This window comes from Carcharhinus amblyrhynchos, chromosome 12, assembly GCF_965287045.1.
Source record: "Carcharhinus amblyrhynchos chromosome 12, sCarAmb.v2.hapA, whole genome shotgun sequence".
Classification (NCBI taxonomy): Eukaryota; Metazoa; Chordata; class Chondrichthyes; order Carcharhiniformes; family Carcharhinidae; genus Carcharhinus; species Carcharhinus amblyrhynchos.
Window position 1 is genome coordinate 30,041,107 of NC_137335.1, and position 24,382 is coordinate 30,065,488.

The following is a 24,382-nucleotide window of genomic DNA, read 5'->3' on the forward strand; positions in this document are numbered from 1 at the left end:
GGGCATAGGTTTAAGGTGAGGAGTACATTGTTTAGAATTTGAGTTGATTTAATAACATACAGTGAAAAGTATTGTTTCTTGCATGCTATGTAGACAAAACATGCCGTTCATAGAGAAGAAAGCAGAATATGGTGTTACAGTCATAACTAGGGTGTAGAGAAAGATAAACGTAATTCAAAAGTCTGACAGCAACAGGGAAGAAGCTGTTCGTGAGTCAGTTGATGCGTGGGGTCCTTAATTATGCTGGCTGCTTTGCTGAGGCAGCCGGAAATGTAGACAGTGTCAATGGATGGGAGGGGATCTGAGATAAAGATTTTTTAACCCAAAGGGTGGTGGAAAGATGGAACATGCTACTTGAGGGTGGTGGTCTCTTTTAAGGGCAAATCAAATAAACAAACTCAAGTTAAATCAGGACAAAGTAAAAGGGGCAGCTCCCCAAAAGGAAGGGGAACAGCACAAACAAAAACAAAGTACAAAGAAAACTTAAGAAGTGTCAAATTAAAATGTGATTAATAGGCTCAATAATGCACCCCAGCCTCTGCGGTGCCCAACGGGTGCCGAACGTGTCAACCACGCCTGTGGACACCATGTACACCCTCTCCAAGGACACCTGGCTGCGAACGTAGCCGCGGTAGAGGGGCAGACAGTCAGGATGGCCTGAGGGTGGTGGAGACAGGTTCTCTCATAACATTAAAAAAGCGTATGGCGGAGTACTTAAATTGCTAAAGCATTGTAGCCTCTGGACCAAATGCTGATAAATGGGATTGGTATAGATTGGTATTTGATAATCGACGTAGACATGGACGGAAGGGCCTGTTTCTGTATTGTATGATTTTACAACATCAATAATGAAACCCACTGACATTAACGTAACGTTAAAGACTTGTCACTTTAAAATTTTTTTTTAACGCGAAACAGGCGGAAATGACTACAAGTTTCAGGTGTTTAAATCTCTCTTTGAATCCATGGGTTTAATTCGGATTTCTACCTGGGATAGGATGGGTTTCTTAATTTCCTGTACTTGAACCATCAACTCGCTCCCTTGCTCTTCATTGAGTCGCCTTATCCAGCGACAACTTGAAGTTGACGCCTCCACGTTCGGACGAGCCGTGCTGGCTTGCGCCGTCGCATTACGTTGCTCCGGCTTATGCGCGTGAGGAAGATGCGGAGTGGCCGGTAGCAGCTTCGCCATGTCGCTGAGGGCTCGCTGGATCTGCTGCTCCAGGGCTCTGGCTTTGCCAGGCCCTGTCACCAAAGGCTACATCCGTTGGAGGCGTGTCAGTAAGAGAGACTTTCGTTTTGTTTACTGCTTTTTAAAATGGACCCGCGGGGGGAATTTTATATTAAAAAAAAATTAAGCTTGATACGCACTTGACGTTTAACTTGAAAAAGGCTTGACGTTTTAAAAACTAAATCAAATACCACTTGTTCTGTGGCTGAAATGTGATGTTTTAATTGTGACAGGACGTAAATGTGATAACTAAAGGAAGTATTATTGACAAGGCTTTTAAGTGTTAATCTGTGTTTATATGGCCTTGTATTTAGCAAAATGTGCTTCACCAAATCATGGCTATAGAACAAACAAATAATTCGGCCTATACTGTCTCTTAGTGACGTGTGTCAGCCGTGACTCAGGTGGTAGCATATTATCATATTTGCCTCTGAATCGCAGGGTTCATGTCCATTGCTTGGATTTTAGCGCAAAAGTGCAGCACCTGTCTTCCAACTGAGACGTTAAACCGAGGCCCTATGTAAAATATTCTACGGTTTCATTTCTCTACTTCATCCAAGCTGTTTCCTTCAGTCATGTCAATCTCACTTCTGTAGGAACCATCCACAAGTATGTCACAGTCCTCTGGAAACTACTTTAATTCCTCTCTGTTCCAGCTGTTCTCAGGGATAGGACGTAATTTACTATTATTGAATGTGGATATCTGAGTCATTTGTCTTAATACTGAAAAACTAATCTGCTGGGTGCTTCCTTTTGCCACAAGGTTGAAGACCACAAAAGATTTTCTACTAGTTTCAACCTCAATAATTTTCCAGTTTTTCCCTCATGAAATACAAACTGAGATTAAGCCCCACCTGCATTCCAGGCAGCAAATAATTAAGTTAACTTTTTCTCTGCTTACAGTGTGGGCTCTCTAACTGTCTCTTACTTTAGTTGTCATCTCCCAGTGAGTTACAAATACACATCAGGTCCAAGCTGCCATTAGCCCTGTTAGATAAACTGAAACCAGAGAACTTCCCTAAACTCATCAATCGCTATGATATTTAGCATGCTTAGGAATGCTTTATCAGGCCCTTTGGGTTAATTATCCCTCATTTCACTAAATTTCACCGAATAGTGGGGTGAGGGATGTTGTGATAAGTTAAAGGGAGAGGGCAAAGCAAGAGAGCAGGGGAGCAATAAGAGTAACAATGATCAGAACATAGCAGGAAGGGATATAGCGTACAAGACCGTGCCAACAGATGCATCTAGAGATTGCAAAAATAGTAAAAATACAACTAAAGACTCTGTATTGGAATGTGTTTCACTCAGGGCTGCAATGTCAATGTTGTATCTTGCAAGCTGTGTGGCAACTAAGGCTGTTCTTCTCTCTGGTCTGTTGCTGTAGGGTTGTTTAAAAGCATGCACACGTTCCAAGGGCCAATGGTGAGCTGCATCACCTTGCGTTTTATTTTGTTTGTTCAACTACAAGGTGGAATCCCCGCCAGCCGCGATAAATTGGCCAGGGTGTAGTGAAGCAGGCAATGTTTTTAGGGCGCCTTTTCTAGTCCCTTCTTCATTCTATTGAGATGAGCAATGCGTTCCTGAAGAGGACTGCTCAGCTGGCCACGTAGATGCTGAGTTTCACTACTGCTTCGGTCAGCGGAAAACGACCATTAGACCTCAGCCGCCTGTGCAGATCCATGACTACACCTGCTGCTTCATCGCTCATCCCTCACCACAGGACCTCAAAGGTTGAACAGGACGATGATGATGATGATGGTGTCAAGACTAGCGCTTAACTTGTCTTGCCAATGTTGGCCAGTTGACTGAAACTGGAGGTGGATACACTTTTTTTTCTGGAGCAGTCATGGCAGCGATGAGCGTCATGATGCTGAAGTTGGATTCGCCTTCAAGAGTCACCTTGTTCGGAAACTCACTGGTCTACCCAAGAGTTGTGACATTACAGTTTCCACTGCAGAACAGAAGTCAAGCCACCCTGATCAGTGCCTATGCCCCCACAATGAACAACCAGGACGAGATGAAAGACAAGTTCTACAAAGAACTAGACGCCCTACTATCAGCAGCGAGCAGTACCGACAAGCTGATCTTGCTTGACGATTTCAATGCAAGAGTGGTGCGTGACTCTGCAGTCTGGCAAGGAGTCATTGGAAGGCATGGAGTGGACAAGTGTAACAGTAACGGCCTACTCTTAACAAAAGCCTGTGCAGCACACGACCTCCGCATCACCAACACAACGTTCCATCTGCCTACCCGTAACAAGACTTCCTGGATACACATACACCCCCACCTCCTCTAAGCATTGCAGCATTGGCATCTTATTGACTATTGTCATTGTTAGGAGAAAAGACAGGCAGGATGTCAGAGTGACCAAGTCCATGTGTGGTGCTGACTGCTGAACAGATCACAAGCTCATTGTCTCCAAAATGAAGCTCCACATCAGACACAAGAGGCGACCCACAAGGATGCAAGATTATGAAAAGAGTCAATGCAGCCAAGCTAGAGAACCTCAGCATAGCTTCAGCACTGGCTGAAGACTTAGAAATCAAGCTTGCTGACCTACACCTCGCAGGCAGCGCTGAGGACAACTGGGAACGCTTCAGGGATGCTGTCCATTCACCTGCACTGAAGATGCTCGGGCCCTCTACCTGCAAGCAACATGACTGGTTCGATGAGAATGATGAGGCTGTAGTTGTTGAAAAGCACCGTCTTCATTGGGCCTGTCAGAATGACGATCAGCTGCCAAGAAAAATGCTTTTACCAGTGCTCACAGGACAGTCCAGAATAAACTGCGTAAAATGTAGGATGCCTGGCTGAGCGCCAAGGCAGATGAAATACAAGAATACGCTGACAGAAATGACTTGAAATGGTTCTATGAAGCCCTCAACACTGTCTACAGACCTCAATCTCTTGGGAGCTCCCCCCTCCTGAGTACAGATGATACAACTCTCATTGCAGAGAGGGCTCAGATTCTGCAGAGAAGGCCTGATCACTTTGAAGCCATCCTCAACTGACCGACATCTATTAACAATGAGGCAATAGACAGGATTCCCCAGGTCGATATCAACAGCGCCATGGATGACCCACCAGTAGTAGCCAAAGTCACAAAAGCTGTCAGCCAGCTATCCAGTGGCAAAGCCCCAGGGGCAGATGCCATACCCACAGAGATCTACAAAGCTGCTGGTCCTGTACTTATCGAGAAGCTCACTGAGTTGTTCCCGTTCTTTTGGAAACGAGGATCCATTCCTCAGGAACTTAAAAGATGTTTCTATCATACACCTCTACAAGAGGAAGGGCAATTGGCAAGTATGTGACAACCACCGAGGAACCTCGCTGCTCTCCATCACAGGAAAAACCCTCGTAAGAGTCCTGCTAAACGTCTGGTCACTCATCTGGAGTTGGGCCTGCTTCCAGAATCACAGCGTGGCTTCTGCAAAGGTTGCGGGACTATTGGCATGATTTTTGCTGTGCGCCAACTTCAGAAAAAGTGTCAGGAACAGAATCGTGAGCTCTACACAACCTTTGTTGACCTCGCAAAAGCCTTTGACGCTGTCAGTCAACAAGTCCTGTGGAGGATTATGTTGAAGTCCAGCTGCCCCCCCAAATTCATTGAGATGGTACGCCAGTTCCATGATGGCATGGCCAGAGTACTGGATGGCGGAAAATCCTCTGAGGCATTCTCAGTCACCACTGGTGTCAAACAGGGCTGTGTGCTCACACCCACACTGTTCAACATGATGTTTACTGCCATGCTGAATGATCCCTTCCAGGACAGTGTTGCTGGAATCAGCCTCAAGTACAGAGTGGATGGGAAGCTCTTCAACCTGAGGAGACTTCAAGCTATTACCAGAGTGAAGGAAACCATTCTGAGAGACTTCCTCTTTGCTGATGACTGCGCTTGTATACTGGCTCAGAGCCAGAGATGCAAGTCAGCATGGACAAATTTTCCACGGCTTGTGACAACTTTGGACTCACCATCAACATTAAAAAGACCGAAGTCATGCACCAGCCTGCTCCTCATGCACCGTGCACAGAACACGTAATCACAACTAAAGAGCAGAAACTACAGGCAGAGGACCAGTTCACTTATCTTGGCAGCATCCTCTTCCAAGCAGTGACTATTGATATAGAAGTTAACTGCAGAATACTTTGGTCCACTTTGGTAGGAATAGTGGGAGGAAGGACTATTACTTACGTGGCGAAAAACTGCAGCAGGTGACGGTGCAGAGGGACCTCAGGGTCCTTGTGCATGAGTCGCAAAAACCCAGCCTGCAGGTGCAGCAGGTGGTTAGGAAGGCTAATGGGATGCTGGCCTTCATAGCGAGGGGGATTGAATATAAAAGTAGGGAGGTCTTGCTGCAGCTGTATAGGGCATTGGTGAGGCCGCAGCTGGAGTACTGTGTGCAGTTTTGGTCGCCGCACTTACGCAAGGATATTTTGGCCTTGGAGGGAGTGCAGAGGAGGTTTACTAGGCTGATACCAGAGTTGAGGGGGTTGAGCTATGAGGAGAGGCTGAATAAACTAGGCTTGTGCTCGTTAGAGTTTAGAAGAATGAGGGGAGATCTCATTGAGACACATAAGATGATGAATGGGATGGATAGGATAGAGGTGGAAAGACTCTTCCCGCTCAGAAAGGACAGTAGGACTAGGGGGCACAGCCTCAAGATAAAGGGGGGTGCGGTTTAGAACGGAGTTGAGGAGGAACTTCTTCACTCAAAGGGTGGTGAATCTCTGGAATTCTCTGCCCGTTGAGGTGGTGGAGGCTTCCTCGCTAAATATTTTTAAGACGCGGGTTGACGGGTTTTTGATAAGCGAGGGGATTAAGGGTTATGGGGAGAGGGCGGGAATGTGGAACTGAGCCACGACAGATCAGCCATGACCTTATTGAATGGCGGGGCAGGCTCAAAGGGCTAGATGGCCTACTCCTGCTCCTATTTCTTATGTTCTTATGTTCTAATAGCAAAGGCAAGTTCTGCTTTCGGCAAACTGCGCCCCACTGTATGGGAACGTCGAGGAATCAGCTCAGCGACAAAGCTGAAGGTCTGTAGCGCCGCGGCACTCACTACCCTCCTGTATGGCTGTGAAACGTGGACTGTGTATCAGAGGCACGCAAGACAGATCAATCATTTCCATTTGTCTTCGCAGAATATTATGCATCAGATGGCAAGACAAAGTACCAGACACTGAAGTTCTTTCTAGAACAAGTCTACCATCAGTCCACACACTGCTGATGAGAGTGTAGACCCGGTGGGCAGGTCATGTCATCCGTATGTCAGACAAGCGCATACCCAAGCAGCTCCTTTTTGGGGAACTCTCTGCTGGAAGATGCTTGTATGGAGGGCAGAAGAAACGTTGCAAAGACATGCTCAAGGCCTCCCTGAAGTTGCTTGACATAGACATGACACCTGGGAAATGCTGGCACAGAACTGCTCTACCTGGCGCTGCATCATCCGCAAGGCCGGTGAAGCTTGCAAAGCAAGGTACGATGTTGAAGCACAGCTGAAGCGCGAGCTGCGCAAGTCCAGGGCCACCAGCGCAACAACTACAGTGCTTGCACAAATCTGTCCAATATGTGCCAGGACATTCTGTGCCTGAATTGGCCTAATCAGTCATCTTCACACCGCGTCCAGTCTCAAAATGACTAATGATATCGAGGTCCTCATAACGACGATGGACGAATGACATTGGAATGCATACAGCATTTGTGATAAAATAGATGAATTGTCAGTTCAAATAATTACTGTAACATGGCTGCAAGATGATAAAGGCTGGAACCTCAACATTCTCAACCTGATGTTTTGGAAGGACAAAGTTAGGAAAAAGTGGAGGGAGTAGTACTAAAATTAGTACAATAAAGAGAGATTACAAAGAAAATTATAGCACAAGAGCAGGCCCTTTGGCCCTCCAAGCCTGCACCGACCATGCTGCCAACTGAACTAAAACTCCCCTACCCTTCCAGGGACTAATTCCCATCCTATTCATGTATTTGTCAAAATGCCCCTTAAAAAGTCACTATCGTATCTGTTTCCACTACCTCCCCTGGCAGCAAGTTCCAGGCACGCACCACCTCTATAAAAAAAGAACAAATCTGCCTTTTTAAATCTTGCCCCTTGCACCTTAAACCTATGTCCTCTAGTAATTGACTCTTCCACCTTGTGAAAAACCTTCTGACTATCCATTCTGTCCACGACCCTCATAATCTTGTAGACGTCTATCAGGTTGCCCTCATCTTCCGTCATTCCAGTGAGAACAAACCAAATTTCTCCAACCTCTCCTCACAGCTAATGCCCTCCATACCAGGCAACACCCTGTTAAACCAAAAGAGAAAATGTTGGAAAATCTCAGCAGGTCTGGCGGCATCTGTAAGGAGAGGATAGAGCTGACATTTCAAGTCCAGATGACCCTTTTGTCAAAGCTAAAATGGTTAGAAAGTGGGAGATACTTGTATTGCAAGGTGAGGGAGTGAAAGATGAGTCATAGCCATGGAAACCAGCTAATAGCTGTCCACAGAGAGAGTAAAGGGTGTGAACGGCCAAATGGCAGAGAGCTAAAATGGGGATTGGGTGGGGGGAGGGAGGGGTGATTGGATGGGACAAAGGTAAGATTTAGAAAAAGAGAAACAAAGGGACAGAAGGTATTCTTATCACACCCTGAAAGCTACACTCAGTTCCATGCGTTGCCACATGAAGACACTGGGCATTTCTCTCCAGCAACATTGTCTTACTCAAATCTGTCTTTGTCCAGTTTCATTTCATCCTCCACACTCCCCCCACCTCCTTTGCTTCTCCTTTTTTAAATCTTACCTCTGTCCCATCCATTCTGCCCTCCCCTCCCCAACACACCCTTTATTCTCTCTGTAGACAGCTATTAGCTGGTTTCCATGGTTCCTGTGGCTGTGACTCATCTTTCACTCTCTCACCCTGCAGTATAAATGTCACCCACTTTCTATGCCCCTTAGCTTTGACAAAGGGTCATCTGGACTCAACATCAGCTCTTTTCTCTCCTTACAGATGCTGCCAGACCTGCTGAGATTTCCCAGCATTTTCTCTTTTGGTTTCAGATTCCAGCATCCACAGTAATTTGCTTTTAACATCCCGGTAAATCTTTCCTGTACCCTCTCCAAAGCCTCCACATCCTTCTGATAGTATGGCAACCAGAATTGAACACTATATTTCAAGTGTGGCCCAACTGAGGTTCTATAAAGCTGCAACCTGACTTGCCAATTTTTAAACTCAATGCCCTAGCTGATGAAGGCAAGCATGCCAAGTGCCTTCTAGACTACCTTCTCCACCCACGTTACCACTTTCAGTGACCTGTGTACCTGTACACCCAGATCCCTGTATCACTAATTTAAGAGTTCTGCCATTTACTGTATATTTCCCATCTGTATTAGACCTTCCAAAATGCATTACCTCACACTTATCCAGATTAAACTCCATCTGCCATCTCTCCGCCCAAGTCTCCAACCGATCTACACCCTACTGTATTCTCTGATGGGCCTTATTGCTATCCACAATTCCACCAACCTTTGAGTCATCGACAAACTTACTAATCAAACCAGTTACATTTTCCTCCAAATCATTTAATATATATTACGGACAGCAAAGGTCCCAGCACTGATCCGTGTGAAACGCCTCTTGTCACAGCTCTCCATTCAGAAATGCATCCCTCCACTGCCACCCTCTGTCTTCTACGATCGAGCCAGTTCTGTATCCATCTTGCCAGCTCACCTCTGATCCCGTACAATTTCACCTTCTGTACTGGTCTGCCATTAGCTCAGATCTAAAGAACAAGAATCAGTTTGGTTAGAGATAGAAAGGAACAAATGCAAAAAGCCACTGTGAGAATAGTTTATAGGTCCCTAACAACTACACTGTGGGACAGCAGGGCTGGCACAGTGGCCCAATGGTCATCACTACTACCTCACAGCACCAGGAACCCAGTTTCAATTCCAGCCTTCAGTGACTTCTTCCTGTGTCTACATGGATTTCTTCTGGGTGCTCCAGTTTTCTCCCACACTCCAAAGACATACAGATTAGGTTGATTGGCTATACTAAATTGACCCTCAGTGTCGGGAGATTAGCAGGGTAAATATGTGGGGTTGCGGGGAAAGGGCCTGAACAGGATTGTTGTCAGTACTGGTTTAATGGGCTGAATGGCCTCCTCTTGCACTGTAGGGATTCTGTGATATACAGGAAGAAATAATGTGGATTGTAAGAAATGACTAATGATAATTGATTTTTAATCTACCTCTATGCTGGATGAATCAGATTGGCAAGGGTAACCTGGAAGATGAAACCATAGAGACTTTGGGACAGTTTCTTCAAGCAGCAACAAGAGAGCAGGCTATTCTAGGTCTGGTAATGTGCAATAAATCATGATTAATTAATGACCCCTTAGTGAAGGCATCCCTAGGTAGCACTGATTATAATAATTGAATTCTGCATTCAGTTTTAGTTGGTCCAAGACTTGGGTTTTGAATTAAATAAGGGTGTGACGACAAAGCTGGCTAAGATGAACTGAAAATGAGTTTAAGGGATAGATCAGTGTAGATGGAGTGACAAACATTTAATGAGTTATTTCATTACACTCAGCAAAGATACATTCCAGTCACAGAGAAAGATCTGTGGCTAACTAAGGAAGTCAAAGATAAAATCAAATTGGAAGAAGATGTGTACAATTCTGCAAAAGTGAATGAGAAGATTGAACAGAACATAATAACACAAAAAGATGACAAATAAGCAAGGAGAAAGTAGACTGAGAGAAAACTAGCCAGAAGTACAAGACAGATAGTAAGAGTTTCTACAGGCATTCAGAAAGGAGAAGACTAAATGAATATCACCCCTCTAGAGTGTGAGTCTGGGATATTATTAATGGAAAATAAAGGAATAATGAATGAATTCTTGAACAGGGGTGTGATATTTGCCAATCCTCTAGTACCTTTCCCATATCTGGGAAAGACTGGAAGAATATGGCGAACTTTTCCGCTATCTCGATCTCCTGATTAGTTTACTTGAATGTTTTAACCCTCATGGGAGGATTGAAGAGAATACTGCATTTGATGCAATAAGCATAGACTATAGGAAAGATCCCATATTATCAGAAACGTTATCCATATGATTTTGTGAAAATGACAACTACCAAAAGTCTGGTTAACAAAAGTGAGACTTATAGGAAGTTCAGTTTCGGCTTGGATTTTAAAAATTGCGTTTAAGACAGAAAACACCACGTCATAGTACATGGGTGTTTTTCAGACTAGAGGAAAGTAAAGGTTGCTGTTCCCCCAGAGTTCAATGCTAGGACCAATGCTTTTTGACATATGTGACTTGGAAGACTCAGAGTAAAACTTCAAAATATGCTGATGATATCAAACTTGGAAGTGTGGCAAACAGTGAAGATAATACTAATCAACTACAACAAGACCAGTAGGCCAACAAGTAAGTGGCAGAGGGAATTTAGTACAAAGAAATGTGAAATGATGCATTTTGGCAGGAAGAATAGTAAATTCGTCTTTTTTCATTGTTTCACGGAGGTGGGCTTCACTCTCTAAGTCTGCTTTTGTTGCCCATGTCTGATTGCCCTTGAGGGCATGGTGCTGAGTCATCTTTTGAACTACTACAATCAAGGATACATCCATAGTGCAGTTTGGGAGGCAGTTCCGGGATTTTGGCCCAGCAACAATGAAGGAACTTGCACGCCGTTATGTTTCCATACATCAATCGCCTTCCTCCTCCTAGGTGTTAGGAGGTGAATTGATGTAGTTTCAAAGAGAGTGTTGGGACAGAGGCACCTGGCATGTGCACAGTGGTATGGCATATCCTGAGAGCAATTAGCAAGCCTGATCTATTCTGGTGAAAGGTTATTGACCTGTACTGGCTACACTTTTCAAACCTCACTAGATACAGACTTGAGGTAGAAAATGACTGAAAAATTGCAAATATCACATCCTTTGTTCAGGAGGAGGTTTAAGGATAAAAGGGTTTTCTTTGGTGCTGAGGGGTTATCTTATAGAGGTCTATAAAGTAATGAGGAGCATAGATCAGCTAGATAGTCAATGTCTTTTCCCAAGGATAGGGAAGTCTAAAACTAGAGGTCATAGGTTTAAGCTGAGAGGGGAGGGATACAAAAGAATCCAGAGGGACAATTTTTTTCACGCAGAGGTGGTTGAGTGTCTGGAACAAGCTGCCAGAGTTGTAGTAGAGGCGGGTACAATTTGTATTTTAAAAAGCGTTTAGCCAATTACATGGGTAAGATGAGTACGGGGGAAATGGGCTAAATGCAGGCAATTGGGACTAGCTTAGGGGTTTAAAAAAACAAAAGGGCGGCATGGATGAGTTGGGCTGAAGGGCCAGTTTCCACGCTGTAAACCTCTGACTCTATAAGCCCAGCAGCCACAGGCTAGTCAATTTAACCGAAATGATTGGGGAAGCTTTTTGAAATGATGATTCGAATCAAAATGAACAATTACGCAGCAATTAATAATCTGAAAATGCAGATTAATTAAGGACTGTCAGCACAGATTTGTTGTGGACAGATCGTGTTTAATTAACCTGCCTGAGCTTTTTTAAATGAGGTAATGAGAGGGTTGGTGAGGGTGATGGGACTGATACAAGGACTTGCAAATGGCATTTGATAAAGTGCCACATAATAGGATTTTGTGAGCAAGGTCAGAGAATACAAAAAAGATCAGCGGTCGATCATATAGTCTGCTGTGCCTGCTCTGCCATTCAGTAAGATAATGGCTGAACTTGGGCTTCAACCCCACTTTCCCACCATCTTATCCCTTGATTCTCTGAAACCAAGAATCTAGCTATCTTAACCTGTAATAACCTTATCTTTTGTCACAAATCAATCTCTGTTTAAAGTGAGTTCTGAACATGATTCAGCAGCTAGAGTACAGATCAGCCTTGAGTCCTTTGACTTCTAGTCTGAGTGGAGCCAGCTGGTTTTAAACCCACACTGCTGCTGCCCTATTGGGCAAGCCTCTACTCAGCTAATAAGGGAGCTTGCATTCTACAAGGACCATGGGGAGAGATGGTCCCTGGTGACCCTCATAACATCACCCTTAAATGTTTTTAGTGATGGAGCATCTAAACCTTCTGGGGTAGAGAAATCCAAAGATTTAAAGTGAAGTATTTTCTCTGCTGCTCAATGATAAATGATGGGAGTTTTATACTGAGACTGTGCCTTCATGTTTTAGATTCCCCGACCTGTGGAAACAGTTTCTTAATGTCTACCCTACCAAGCCCTTTCAGAATCCTTTATATTTCAATGAAGTCGCCTCTTATTCTTTTAAACTCCAGAGAATAAAGGCCCAGTTTACTCAGCTTCTCATCATAGGGCAACTACCCCTTTCAGGGACTAATTTAGTGAAGCTTCCATGTACCACCTCCACTGCAAGCAATGAGTCAGTAGCAACATTGATATGAAATTACTGAGTGACAGGAAATCGAGTGTAGTTGTTTTTCTGGACTGAAAGAAGGTTTAGAATGGAATTCACCAGAGATTGGTGTTGGCACCACTGCTTTTCTTGATAGGTATTAATGATCTAGACTTTGGTGTACAGTGCACAATTACAAATTTACAGATTTTATTGGTTACGTAAAACATGGAAAACTTGTGAACTTGAGGAAAATAGTGTTAAAGTGCAAAAGGATAAGTGGCAGGCCAAAGTTAATTTGACAGTATAAGAGTACAAAGTATAATCCACTGGTTGAGCTGCAACTGGAGTAATGTATTAATTTCTGGACACTTTAGGAAGATTGTGAAGACATCAGAAAGAGTGCATTCACAATAGTTCTAGAGATGAGCAACTTCATGTACATGGGTAATTTGGAGAAGCCAGAGCTGTTATGTTTGGAGAAAGAAAGGTTAAGGTAAGATTTGACTGTGGTATTCAAAATCATCAAGGATCAGGGAAGAGTAAATAGGGAGATGATGTTCCTGTTAGCTGAAGGATTGAAAACCAGAGAGAAAACATTTCTAAGTGTTGTTAGGATCTGGAATGCACTGCTTGCAAGTGTGGCCGAATGTCATCTTCTATGCCTTAAACATTCAAATCAATCCTTCGTTAGCAAGCTTCGTTATTGATACCAAATTTGTTCTCTTCACAACATAGATTGTGCCTATCTGCTTTGTTCCTGACCTGAAGATAGTACTTATCTCCTGAATTTAGTGTTCTAATATTCTTTCACTTTTTCTATTTTGGCAGGGAAAATTGGAAAGTATGCTGGACCAGTTATTGTGGGGTAAGTTTTTGAATGATCAGTTAATCATATTTGAATAGTTTATTTTTATTTCCTCCTTGGGATGTGAGTTTCACTCATAAGGCTAACATTTATTATCCAACCCAAATTACCCTTGAGAATGTGATGCTGAACCGCCTTCTTGAACCACTACAATCCATGTGGTGAAGGTATTCTCACAATGTTATTGGACAGGGAATTCTTGGATTTTGACAAAGTGGCAGTGAGGAACAGGTGATAAATTTCCAAGTCAGGATGGGAAGGGAGATGCAGGTGTTTGTGTTCCCATGCCTTGCTACCTTGGTCCTTCCAGTTGGTAGAGGTCACAGGTTTGGTAAGTGCTTTCAAAGGAGGCTTAGTGAGGTGCTGCAATGCATTTTGTAGATGTAGATGGGATGCCAAAAAAGTAGCTGCCTTTGTCTTAGATGGGCTCAAGCTTCTGAGTGTTGTTAGTGTTACTGGGCTGGACAGATCTTTGGGGTTTGAACCTTTGTGGAGTGGCTCACAAAATCGGTGAGGGGGGGGGAGTTCATGGCTGGTGGTGTTCTGTTGGAAGTCTCTCAACACCAGGTTAAAGTCCAACAGGTTTATTTGGTAGCAAATGCCACTAGCTTTCGGAGCGCTGCTCCTTCGTCACGTGAGTGGGAGTTCTGTTCACAAACAGGGCATAAAGGAGACACAAACTCAATTTACGGAATAATGATTTGGAGTTCGAGTCCTTATAGCTAATCAAGCCTTTAAAGGTGCAGACAGTGTGAGTGGAGAGAGGGTTAAGCACAGGTTAAAGAGATGTGTATTGTCTCCAGCCAGGACAGTTAGTGAGATTTTGCAAGTCCAGGCAAGTCATGGGGGTTACAGATAGTGTGACATGAATCCAAGATCCCATTTGAGGCCGTGTGCAGAACTTGGCTATCAGCCTTTACTCAGCGACTCTGCGTTGTCGTGTATCGTGAAGGCCACCTTGGAGAACGCTAGCCCGAAGATCAGAGGCCGAATGCCCGTGACCACTGAAGTGTTCCCCAACAGGGAGAGAACAGTCTTGCCTGGTGATTGTCGAGCGGTGTTCATTCATCCGGTGTCGTAGCGTCTGCCTGGTCTCCCCAATGTACCATACCTCAGGACATCCTTTCCTGCAGCAGGTAGACAGCATTGGCTGAGTTGCAAGAGTATGTGCCGTGTACCTGGTAGATGGTGTTCTTACGTGAGATGATGGCATCCGTGTCGATGATCCGGAACGCCTTGCAGTGGTTGCTGTGGCAGGGTTGCGTGGTGTCGTGGTCACTGTTCTGCTGAAGCTGAGTAGTTTGCTGCAGACAATGGTCTGTTTGAGGTTGTGCGGTTGTTTCAAGGCAAGAAGTGGGAGTGTGGGGATAGCTTGGCGAGATGTTCGCCTTCATCAATGACATGTTGAAGGCTCTGGAGGTGATGTCATAGCTTCTCTGCTCCGGGGAAGTACTGGACGACGAAGGGTACTCTGTCTGCCGTGTCCCATGTTTGTCTTCTGAGGAGGTCGACACAGAGTCGCTGAGCAGAGGCTGATAGCCAAAGTTCTGCACACGAGGATGGCCTCAACCGGGATCTTGGGTTCATGTCACACTATCTGTAACCTTCATGGCTTACCTGGACCTGCAAAATCTCACTAACTGTCCTGTCCGGAGACAATACACATCTCTTTAACCTGTGCTAAATGCTCTCTCCACTCACGTTGTCTGTACCTTTTAAAACTTGCTTAGCTGAAAGGACTCACATTCCAATCATTATCAATTGAGTTTGTGTCTTTTATATGCCCTGTTTGTGAACAGAACTCCCACTTGCCTGACAAAGGAGCAGCACTTCGAAAGCTAGTGGCATTTGCTACCAAATAAACCTGCTGGACTTTAACCTGGTGTTGTGAGACTTCTTACTGTGTTTACCCCAGTGCAATGCTGGCATCTCCACATCGTGTCCTGTTGGGTCGGGGGGTTGTTAGAGAGAAGGGTAGGGGGATGGGGTGTAGGGAGGGTGGTTGTGTTGGAGGTTGGGGGAGGTCAGTACAATAGTTACCCAGAAATTAGAAGTGGGTTTATTTTTACTAATCTTTTCTGGGTAACTAGTCCTGTGGGATAGTCTGAGCCATCCAAAGTTTGCAATTTAAATCATACTTTTGATGGTTCCTGGTTCAGGGCAATTGCTCATCAGAAGCCTGAACTTCCTGTGCAATGGCCATGCAATACTTACATGGAACATATGGGGTGGGAGAGTTCCTCAGCCCGTCTTTGGGGTACCCCTGCCAGATACAGGCCTTGATCTGTCAGAAAATGAAGGGATTGTGGGGTGTGGGTTAGAATACGGAGCTGAAGCTCAAGATCAGCCATGGTCATATTGTATAGTGCAGCAGGCTCGACAGGTCATGTGGTGGTCTCCTCTTATTTCTTGTGTTCTTCTATTCTCTAATTTTGCTTGCACTTTATCAAAGGCCTTTTTTAAAGTCTGTACACCACATTACAAAGAAAGAACAAAGAAGTTTACAGTACAGGAACAGGCCATTCGACCCTCCAAACCTGCACTGACCATGCTGCCCGACTGAACTAAAATCCCCCACCCTTCCAGGGACCATATCCCTTGTTCCCATCCTATTCATGTATTGTCCAGATGCCCCTTAAAATTTTCTATCATATCTGCTTCTGCCATCACCTCCCCTGGCAGCAAGTTCCAGGCACCCACCACCCTCTGCGTGGAAAAATAAATGAAATTTGCCTCGTACATCTCCTTTAAGCCTGCCTCTCGTGCCTTAACTGTACGGCCCAACTAATTGCCTCTTCCGCGCTGGGAAAAAGTTTCTCGTTATCCACTCTGTTCATGCCCCTCATACTCTTGTAGATGTCTATCAGGTCACCCCTCAACCTCTGTCATTCCAGTGAAAACAAACAAACTTCCTCCAAACTCTCCTCGTAGCTAATGCCCTCCATACTAGGCAACATCCTGGTAAATCTTTTCTGTATCCTGTCCAAAGTCTCCTCGTCCTTCTTGTAGTGTGGCGATCAGAATTGAACATTATATTCCAAGTGTATTTTCATGTATTATTATTTTATATATAAAAATATATTATTTTCGTGTGTCCCAGACAGATGTAAGGCTTGTTTTCGTGTGTCCCAGACAGATGTAAGGCTTGTTTTCGTGTGTCCCAGACAGATGTAAGGCTTGTTTTCGTGTGTCCCAGACAGATGTAAGGCTTGTTTTCGTGTGTCCCAGACAGATGTAAGGCTTGTTTTCGTGTGTCCCAGACAGATGTAAGGCTTGTTTTCGTGTGTCCCAGACAGATGTAAGGCTTGTTTTCGTGTGTCCCAGACAGATGTAAGGCTTGTTTTCGTGTGTCCCAGACAGATGTAAGGCTTGTTTTCGTGTGTCCCAGACAGATGTAAGGCTTGTTTTCGTGTGTCCCAGACAGATGTAAGGCTTGTTTTCGTGTGTCCCAGACAGATGTAAGGCTTGTTTTCGTGTGTCCCAGACAGATGTAAGGCTTGTTTTCGTGTGTCCCAGACAGATGTAAGGCTTGTTTTCGTGTGTCCCAGACAGATGTAAGGCTTGTTTTCGTGTGTCCCAGACAGATGTAAGGCTTGTTTTCGTGTGTCCCAGACAGATGTAAGGCTTGTTTTCGTGTGTCCCAGACAGATGTAAGGCTTGTTTTCGTGTGTCCCAGACAGATGTAAGGCTTGTTTTCGTGTGTCCCAGACAGATGTAAGGCTTGTTTTCGTGTGTCCCAGACAGATGTAAGGCTTGTTTTCGTGTGTCCCAGACAGATGTAAGGCTTGTTTTCGTGTGTCCCAGACAGATGTAAGGCTTGTTTTCGTGTGTCCCAGACAGATGTAAGGCTTGTTTTCGTGTGTCCCAGACAGATGTAAGGCTTGTCTTCGTGTGTCCCAGACAGATGTAAGGCTTGTCTTCGTGTGTCCCAGACAGATGTAAGGCTTGTCTTCGTGTGTCCCAGACAGATGTAAGGCTTGTCTTCGTGTGTCCCAGACAGATGTAAGGCTTGTCTTCGTGTGTCCCAGACAGATGTAAGGCTTGTCTTCGTGTGTCCCAGACAGATGTAAGGCTTGTCTTCGTGTGTCCCAGACAGATGTAAGGCTTGTCTTCGTGTGTCCCAGACAGATGTAAGGCTTGTCTTCGTGTGTCCCAGACAGATGTAAGGCTTGTCTTCGTGTGTCCCAGACAGATGTAAGGCTTGTCTTCGTGTGTCCCAGACAGATGTAAGGCTTGTCTTCGTGTGTCCCAGACAGATGTAAGGCTTGTCTTCATGTTTAGATTAGTGGGTTAGTGTTGTTGTTTTTGTTTTTTAAAAGCTGGTCGGCGCAACATCGTGGGCCGAAGGGCCTGTTCTGCGCTGTTATGTTCTATTAAGTGTGGCGTAATTAAGGTTGTATAAAGCTGCAACATGACTTGCCAATGTTTAAACTCAGTCCCTGGCCAATGAAGACAAGCATACCTTGTGCCTTCTTGACTACATTCTTCATCTATGTTGCCATTTTCAGTGACCAGTGTACCATTACACCCAGGATCTTTTGGGGGAGGGGCAGTGTTCATTGGAGGTAATGTCATTGAATGACAAAGGTTAGTTTTTTTTTGGAGTCCGACACTTTTGTGGTGTGAAAGTTCCTGATCAGCCCCAGCCTCAATGTTGTTCCAGTCTTGCTATCATGGGTACAGACTACATTAGTCATAGAGGTTTACAGCGTGGAAACAGGCCCTTCAACCCAACTTGTCTATGCTGCCCTTTTTTAAAAAAACCCCTAAACTAATCCCAATGGCCTGCATTTGGCCCATATCCCTTTATACCCATGTAACTAGCTTTTTAAAAGACAAAATTGCTTTTTAAAAGACAAAATTGTACCCGCCTCTACTGCTACCTCTGGCAGCTTGTTCCAGACACTCACCACCATCTGTGCGAAAAGATTGCCCCTCTGGACAATTTTGTATCTCTCCCCCTCACCTTAAACCTATGCCTGCTAGTTTCAGACTCCCCTGCCTTTGGGAAAAGATATTGACTATTTAGCTAATCTGTGCCCCTCATTATTTTATAGACCACTATAAAATCACCCCTCAGCCTCCTACATTCCAGAAAAATAAATCCCAGTCTTTCCAGCCTCTCCTTATAACTCAAGCCATCAAGTCCTGGTAGCATCCTAGTAAATCTTTTCTGCATTTTTTCTAATTTAATAATACCCTTTTCATAAAAGGATGACCAGAATTGCACACAGTATTCCAAGTGTGGCCTTATCAATGTCCTGTACAATTTCAACAAGACATTCCAACTCTTGTATTCAAGTGTTCTGACCAATGAAACCAAGCATGCCGAATGTCGCCTTCACCACTGTCCGCCTGTGACTCCACTTTCAAGGAGCTATGAACACGTACTGCTAGATCTCCCTCTGCACTGGATCTTGAACTTCCTAACCCACAGACCGCAATGAGTAAGGGTAGGCAACAACACCATCTTCACGATCATCCTCGACATCGGTGCCCCACAAGGCTGTGGCCTCAGCCCCCTACTATACTACTTATACAACAATGATTTTGTGGCCAAGTTCCCCTCCAGTTCAATTTTCAAGTTTGACGACACCACCATAGTGGTTGGATCTCAAACAATGACAAGACACAGTACGGGAAACAGAGAATCTGGTGAACTGATGCGACAACAATAATCTCTCGCTGAATGTCAACAAAATGAAGGAGATAGTTATTGACTTTGTGGCTGCATGGTGGCACAGTGGTTAGCACTGCTGCCTCACATGCCAGGCACCCAGGTTCAATTCTTGGCTTGGATCACTGTCTGTCTGTGCAGACTCTGCATGTTCTCCCAATGACTGTGTGGGTTTCCCCCAGGTGCTCCAATTTTCCTCCCACAGTCCGGAAGTTGTGCTGGTTAAGTGCGTTGAACAAAGAACAAAAACAGCCCGGGAAACAGGCCCTTCGGCCCAACGAGCCCATGCCGCCATCTTAACACTACCAGTCCCCCCCTCCACCCATGACCCTTATCTATTGTTTTATGGCCATCCACATTGAGGGAAACTAATTTAGGGACAATTTATTACTGCCAGTCAGCCAAATAGCACATCTTTGGGGTGTGGGAGGAAACCGAAGCACCTGGAGAAAACCCATGCAAGCACGGGGAGAATGCACAGACTCCCACAGACACTGGCCCAAATCCATGTGTCTGCACAGCAATCAGTGATAGTCACTGAGCTGTCATCTTGCCCAGTATCTGGTCCAGTTTAAGCACACACTAACGACATGAAGCACTAGGCCAATCTCGAACAACCAAGAGCAGCCCAAGTACGACCCATCGCGTGTATGCCCCTCGTTGGACAACAAGGCGGACCGACTTAAAACCTGTGAATGAAAAGAGAAAAAAAAACATTGTTATAGAACATAGAACAGGCCCTTCGGCCCACGATGTTGCGCCGACCAGTTACAAAAACAATGACCCACTAGCCTATACCAATCCCTTTTCGTCCATAAACCTATCCAGAGATCTCTTAAACGCCCCCAAACTAGACGCATTTATCATTTATCATTATTTATTTATTTATTATTATTTATTATTTATTATTATTTATCATTATCGTACCATTATCACTGGGCATGCTAAATTCTCCCTCGGTGTCCCTCAGCAGTGCCGGCGTGTGGCAACTAGGGGATTTTCCCAGTAACTTCATTGCAGTATTAATGTGACACTAATAGATAAACTGGGCGGCACAGTGGCACAGTTGTTAGCACTGCTGCCTCAGTGCCAAGGTCCCGGGTTCAATTCCGGCTTCAGGTCACTATCTGTGTGGAGTTTGCACATTCTCCCCATGTCTGTGTGGGTTTCCTCCCACACTCCAAAGATGTAAAGATTAGGTGGATTGGCTATGCTAAACGGATCCTAGAGTCAGGGGAATTAGCAGGGTAAATATGTGGGGTTACAGGAATAGGGCCTAGGTGGGATTGTGGTTGGTGCAGACTCAAAGGCCCAAATGGCCTCCTTCTGCAGTGTAAGGATCCTATCATTCAGGAGGCATAGTGGAGAGGATTTGTCCCTGTCTACATCAATAGGGATGAAGTAGAAATAGTCAAGAGCTTCAGGTTTTTAGGTGTCCAGATCACCAACAGACTCTCCTGATTCCACCCCCCCCCCCACCCCATGCTGACATTATAATTAAGAAAGCCCACCAGCGCCTCTATTTTCTCAAGACTAAGGAAATTTGGCCTGTCAGCTATGACTCTCACCAGCTTTTACAGATGCACCATAGAAAGCATTCTTTTTGGTTGTACCACAGCATGGTATGGTTCCTGCTCTACCCAAGACCGCAAGAAACTGCAAAAGGTCATGGATATAGCCCAATCCAGCGCGCAAACCAGCCTCCCATCCATTGACTCTGTCTATACTTCCTGCTGCCTTGGCAAAGCAGCCAGCATAATTAAGGACCCCATGCACCCCAGATATATTCTCTTCCACCACCTCCCATCAGGAAAAAGACACAGAAATCTGAGGTCATGTACCAGCCAACTCAAGAACAGCTTCTTCCTGCTGCCATCAGACTTTTGAAAGGACATACCTCACACTCGGTTGATCTCTGTCTGTATCCTAGCTATGACCGTAACACCACATTCTCCACTCCTCTTTTTTTCTTTCTCAATGAACTCTGTTTTGCCTGTATAGCGAGCAAGATACGACACTTTTCACTGTATACTAATACACGTGACAATAAATCAAACCAAATTGGTCAGATTGAATTTGTCCTTTTTTGTGGTCAGGAAGTGAAGGCAAGTGTCCAGGTGAGGGCAGCCAAGCAGCAAAGATGATTGGCAGTTGCAGATCATGTTTGCATAAGTGTGACCGGATGGTTTGTGGAAGAACTGCTGTGAAGGGACAGTTAAATCCCAAACACTACTGCAGTGTTTCCTTCCCTACCTCCACCTCTAACCAAAAAAAAAGTCGGCAGCAGGAGGACTACAATCAAGAAAGAGATGAGATCAGATTCTTTGATCCTTTTACCTGTATAAGGGCAATATGGCAGCTAGGGCAGTGGCATGCTCCTCCTGCCAGATGTGGGCAATTAGGGAGCAATCTAATCTCCCTGACAACTTTGGCTACAGGAAGTGTGTCCAATTGCAGCTCCTCACAGACTGCATTGTTCGATTGGAGCAGTAGGTGGATGCACTGCAGAGCATACAAGAGGCAGAGAGTGTGATTGACACTAGTTACAGGGAGGTTGTCACACTACATATTCAGACAGGTAGATGGGTGACCTCCAGGAGAGGCAGGCAGGTAGTGCAGGAATCTCCTGTGCCTATTTCCCTTTCAAATAGTCATATGTTTTGGATACTGTTGAGGGGGATAGCCTGTCAGGGGAGATACCAGCTGCAACCAGGCCTGTGACATCACAGCTGGGACAGGGTCGGGCAAAGAGCAAGTGAGCAGTAGTAATAGGGGACTCGCTAATTAGAGGCACAGATAGGTGCTTCTGTGGCTGCAATTGAGACTCCAGGGTGGTGTGTTGCCCCCCTGATGCCAGGGTCAAGGATGTCTCTGAGTCTCAGGACATTCTTAAGGGGGAGGGTGAGCAGCCAGAGGTCATTGTACACATTGGTACCAACGACATAGGTAGGAAAAGGGATGAAGTCCTGAAATATGAATATAGAGAGTTAGGCGGAATGCTGAAGTGCAGGACCTCAAAGGTAGTAATTTCAGGACTACTACCGCTGCCACATGCTAGTAAGAGTATAAATAGCAGGATTAGGCAGATGAATGTGTGGCTTGAGAGCTGGTGCAGGGATTTTGATTTTTGGATCATTGGGATCTTTTCTGGGGAAGGGCTCATCTGAACTGGAGGGGGATTAACATCCTGGCGGGGAGATTTGCTAGAGCCACTCAGGAGGGTTTAAACTAGTTTGACAGGGGGGTGGGATCCAAAGCAGTAGGGAGATAGAAGGGAAGTTTGAGACAGAAGTTAGAGAGCACGTTAAGTAGTAAAGGCAGTGTCAGTAATCCTAGTACCAGACAGATCAGGCAAAAGCAAGACAGCGAGCAAGGGAAGTTCAGATTAAACTGCGTTTATTTCAATGCAAGAGGCCTGACGGGCAAGGCAGATGAATTCAGGGCGTGGATGGGTATGTGGGACTGGGATATAATAACAATTACTGAAACAGGGCTAAGAGAGGATTGGCAGCTCAATGTTCCAGGGTACAGATGCTATAGGAAAGATAGAACAGAAGGCAAGAGAGGAGGGAGAGTTGCACTTTTGGTTAAGGAAAGCATCACAGCCATATTAAGAGGGGATATATCTGAGGGTTCGGCCACTGAGTTTATATGGGTAGAACTGAGAAATAAGAAGGGGAAATCATTTTGATAGGGTTGTGCTTTAGGTCCCCAAATAGTTGGCAGGAAATTGAGGAGCAAATATGTAAGGAAATTACGGATGGCTCCAAGAAAAATAGGTCAGAAATGGTCGGAAATTTTAACTTTCCCAACGTTGACTGGGACAGCCATAGTATTAGAGGATTGGAGAGAGAGAAGTTTGCTGAGTGTATTCAGGAGGAATTTCTCATTCAGTATGTGGATAGCTCGAGTAGAGAGGGGGCAAAACTTGACCTCCTCTTTGAGAAATAAGGAAAGGCAGGTGACAGAAGTGTTAGTGAGGGATCACTTTGGGACCGGTGACCATTATTCTATTAGTTTTAAGATAGCTATGGAGAATGATAGGTCTGGTCCAAAAGTTAAAATTCTAAATTGGGGCATGGCCAATTTTGATGCTATCGACAGGGGAGGAACTTTCAGAAGTTGGTTGGGGGAGTCTGTAGGAAGGCAAAGGGATGTCTGGTAAGTGGCACACATTCAAAAGTGTGTTAACCAGGGTGCAGGGTAAACACATTCTTCTTAGAATGAAGGGCAAGGCTGGCAGAAGTTGGGAACCCTGGATGACTCGGGATATTGAGGCCCTGGTCAAGAAGAAGAAAGAGGCACATGATGTGCATAGGCAGCTGGGATCAAATGAATCCCTTGAAGATATAGGGGGTGAAGAAGGCATTCGGTACGCTTGGTTTCATTGGTCAAAACGTTGAATACAAGAGTTGGAATGTCTTGTTGGAATGTCTTGTTGTAATTGTGCAAGACATTGGTAAGGCCACATTTGGAATACTGTGTGCAATTCTGGTCACCCTATTATAGAAAGAATATTATTAAACTAGAAAGAAGTGTGAAAAAGATTTATTAGGGTGCTACTGGGACTTGATGGATTGAGTTACAAGGAGAGACTGGACATACTGGGACTTTTTTCTCTGGAGTGTAGAAGGCTGAGGGGTGATTTTATAGAGGTCTATAAAATAATGAGGGGTATAGATGAGCTAGATAGCCAATATCATTTCCCAAAGGTAGGGAAGTCGAAACTCGAGATTTACCATAGGTTTAAGGTAGAGGGGAGAGATACAAAAGTGTCCAGAGGGGCAATTTTTTTCACACAGGGTGGTGAGTAGTAGTAGAGGTGGGTACAATTTTGCCTTTTAAAAAGCATTTAGATACATGGATATAATGGGCATGGCGGATCTGGGCCAAATGCGGGCAATTGGGATAAGCTTAGAGCTTTTTAAAAAAGGTGGTGTGGACAAGTTGGGCTGAAGAGCCTAGTTCCATGCTGCATACCTCTATGACTCTATGACTTACATTTTCCAGATATTAAATAGATACCAGTGTTGTAGCTGCACTGCAATGCACAGTAAGAACATAAGAAATAGGAGCAGGAGCAGGAGTAGGCCAACTAGCCCTTCGAGCCTGCCCCGCCATTCAATAAGATCACGGCTGATCTGTCGTGGCTCAGTTCCACATTCCCGCCCTCTCCCCATAACCCTTAATCCCCTCTCTCATCAAAAACCCATCAACCCGCCTCTT

The 24,382-nt window shown here is 45.0% G+C and overlaps 2 protein-coding genes across 7 annotated transcripts in view; one reads left to right on the forward strand and one right to left on the reverse strand.

Moving 5' to 3' along the window:
• The window catches only part of pgm3 (phosphoglucomutase 3), a 128,443-nt gene extending 127,342 nt beyond the window's left edge, over window positions 1–1,101 (reverse strand). Inside the window, exon 1 of the mRNA XM_080200308.1 lies at window positions 989–1,101. The gene's annotated coding sequence lies outside the window, so the exon portion shown is untranslated. The remainder of the gene's footprint in view (window positions 1–988) is intronic.
• Window positions 1,096–24,382, forward strand: part of serac1 (serine active site containing 1) — a 204,481-nt gene continuing 181,194 nt past the window's right edge. For 2 of the 6 annotated variants that reach the window (XM_080200300.1, XM_080200302.1), the window contains exons 1-2: window positions 1,096–1,281; window positions 13,443–13,479. In XM_080200300.1, coding sequence (XP_080056426.1) covers window positions 1,191–1,281; window positions 13,443–13,479 — 128 coding nt within the window. In that variant the 5' untranslated portion in view covers window positions 1,096–1,190. Of the gene's footprint in view, window positions 1,282–12,988; window positions 13,108–13,442; window positions 13,480–24,382 lie in introns of those variants that run through there. The other 4 variants (XM_080200303.1, XM_080200304.1, XM_080200305.1 and 1 more) reach the window with 4 other exon arrangements.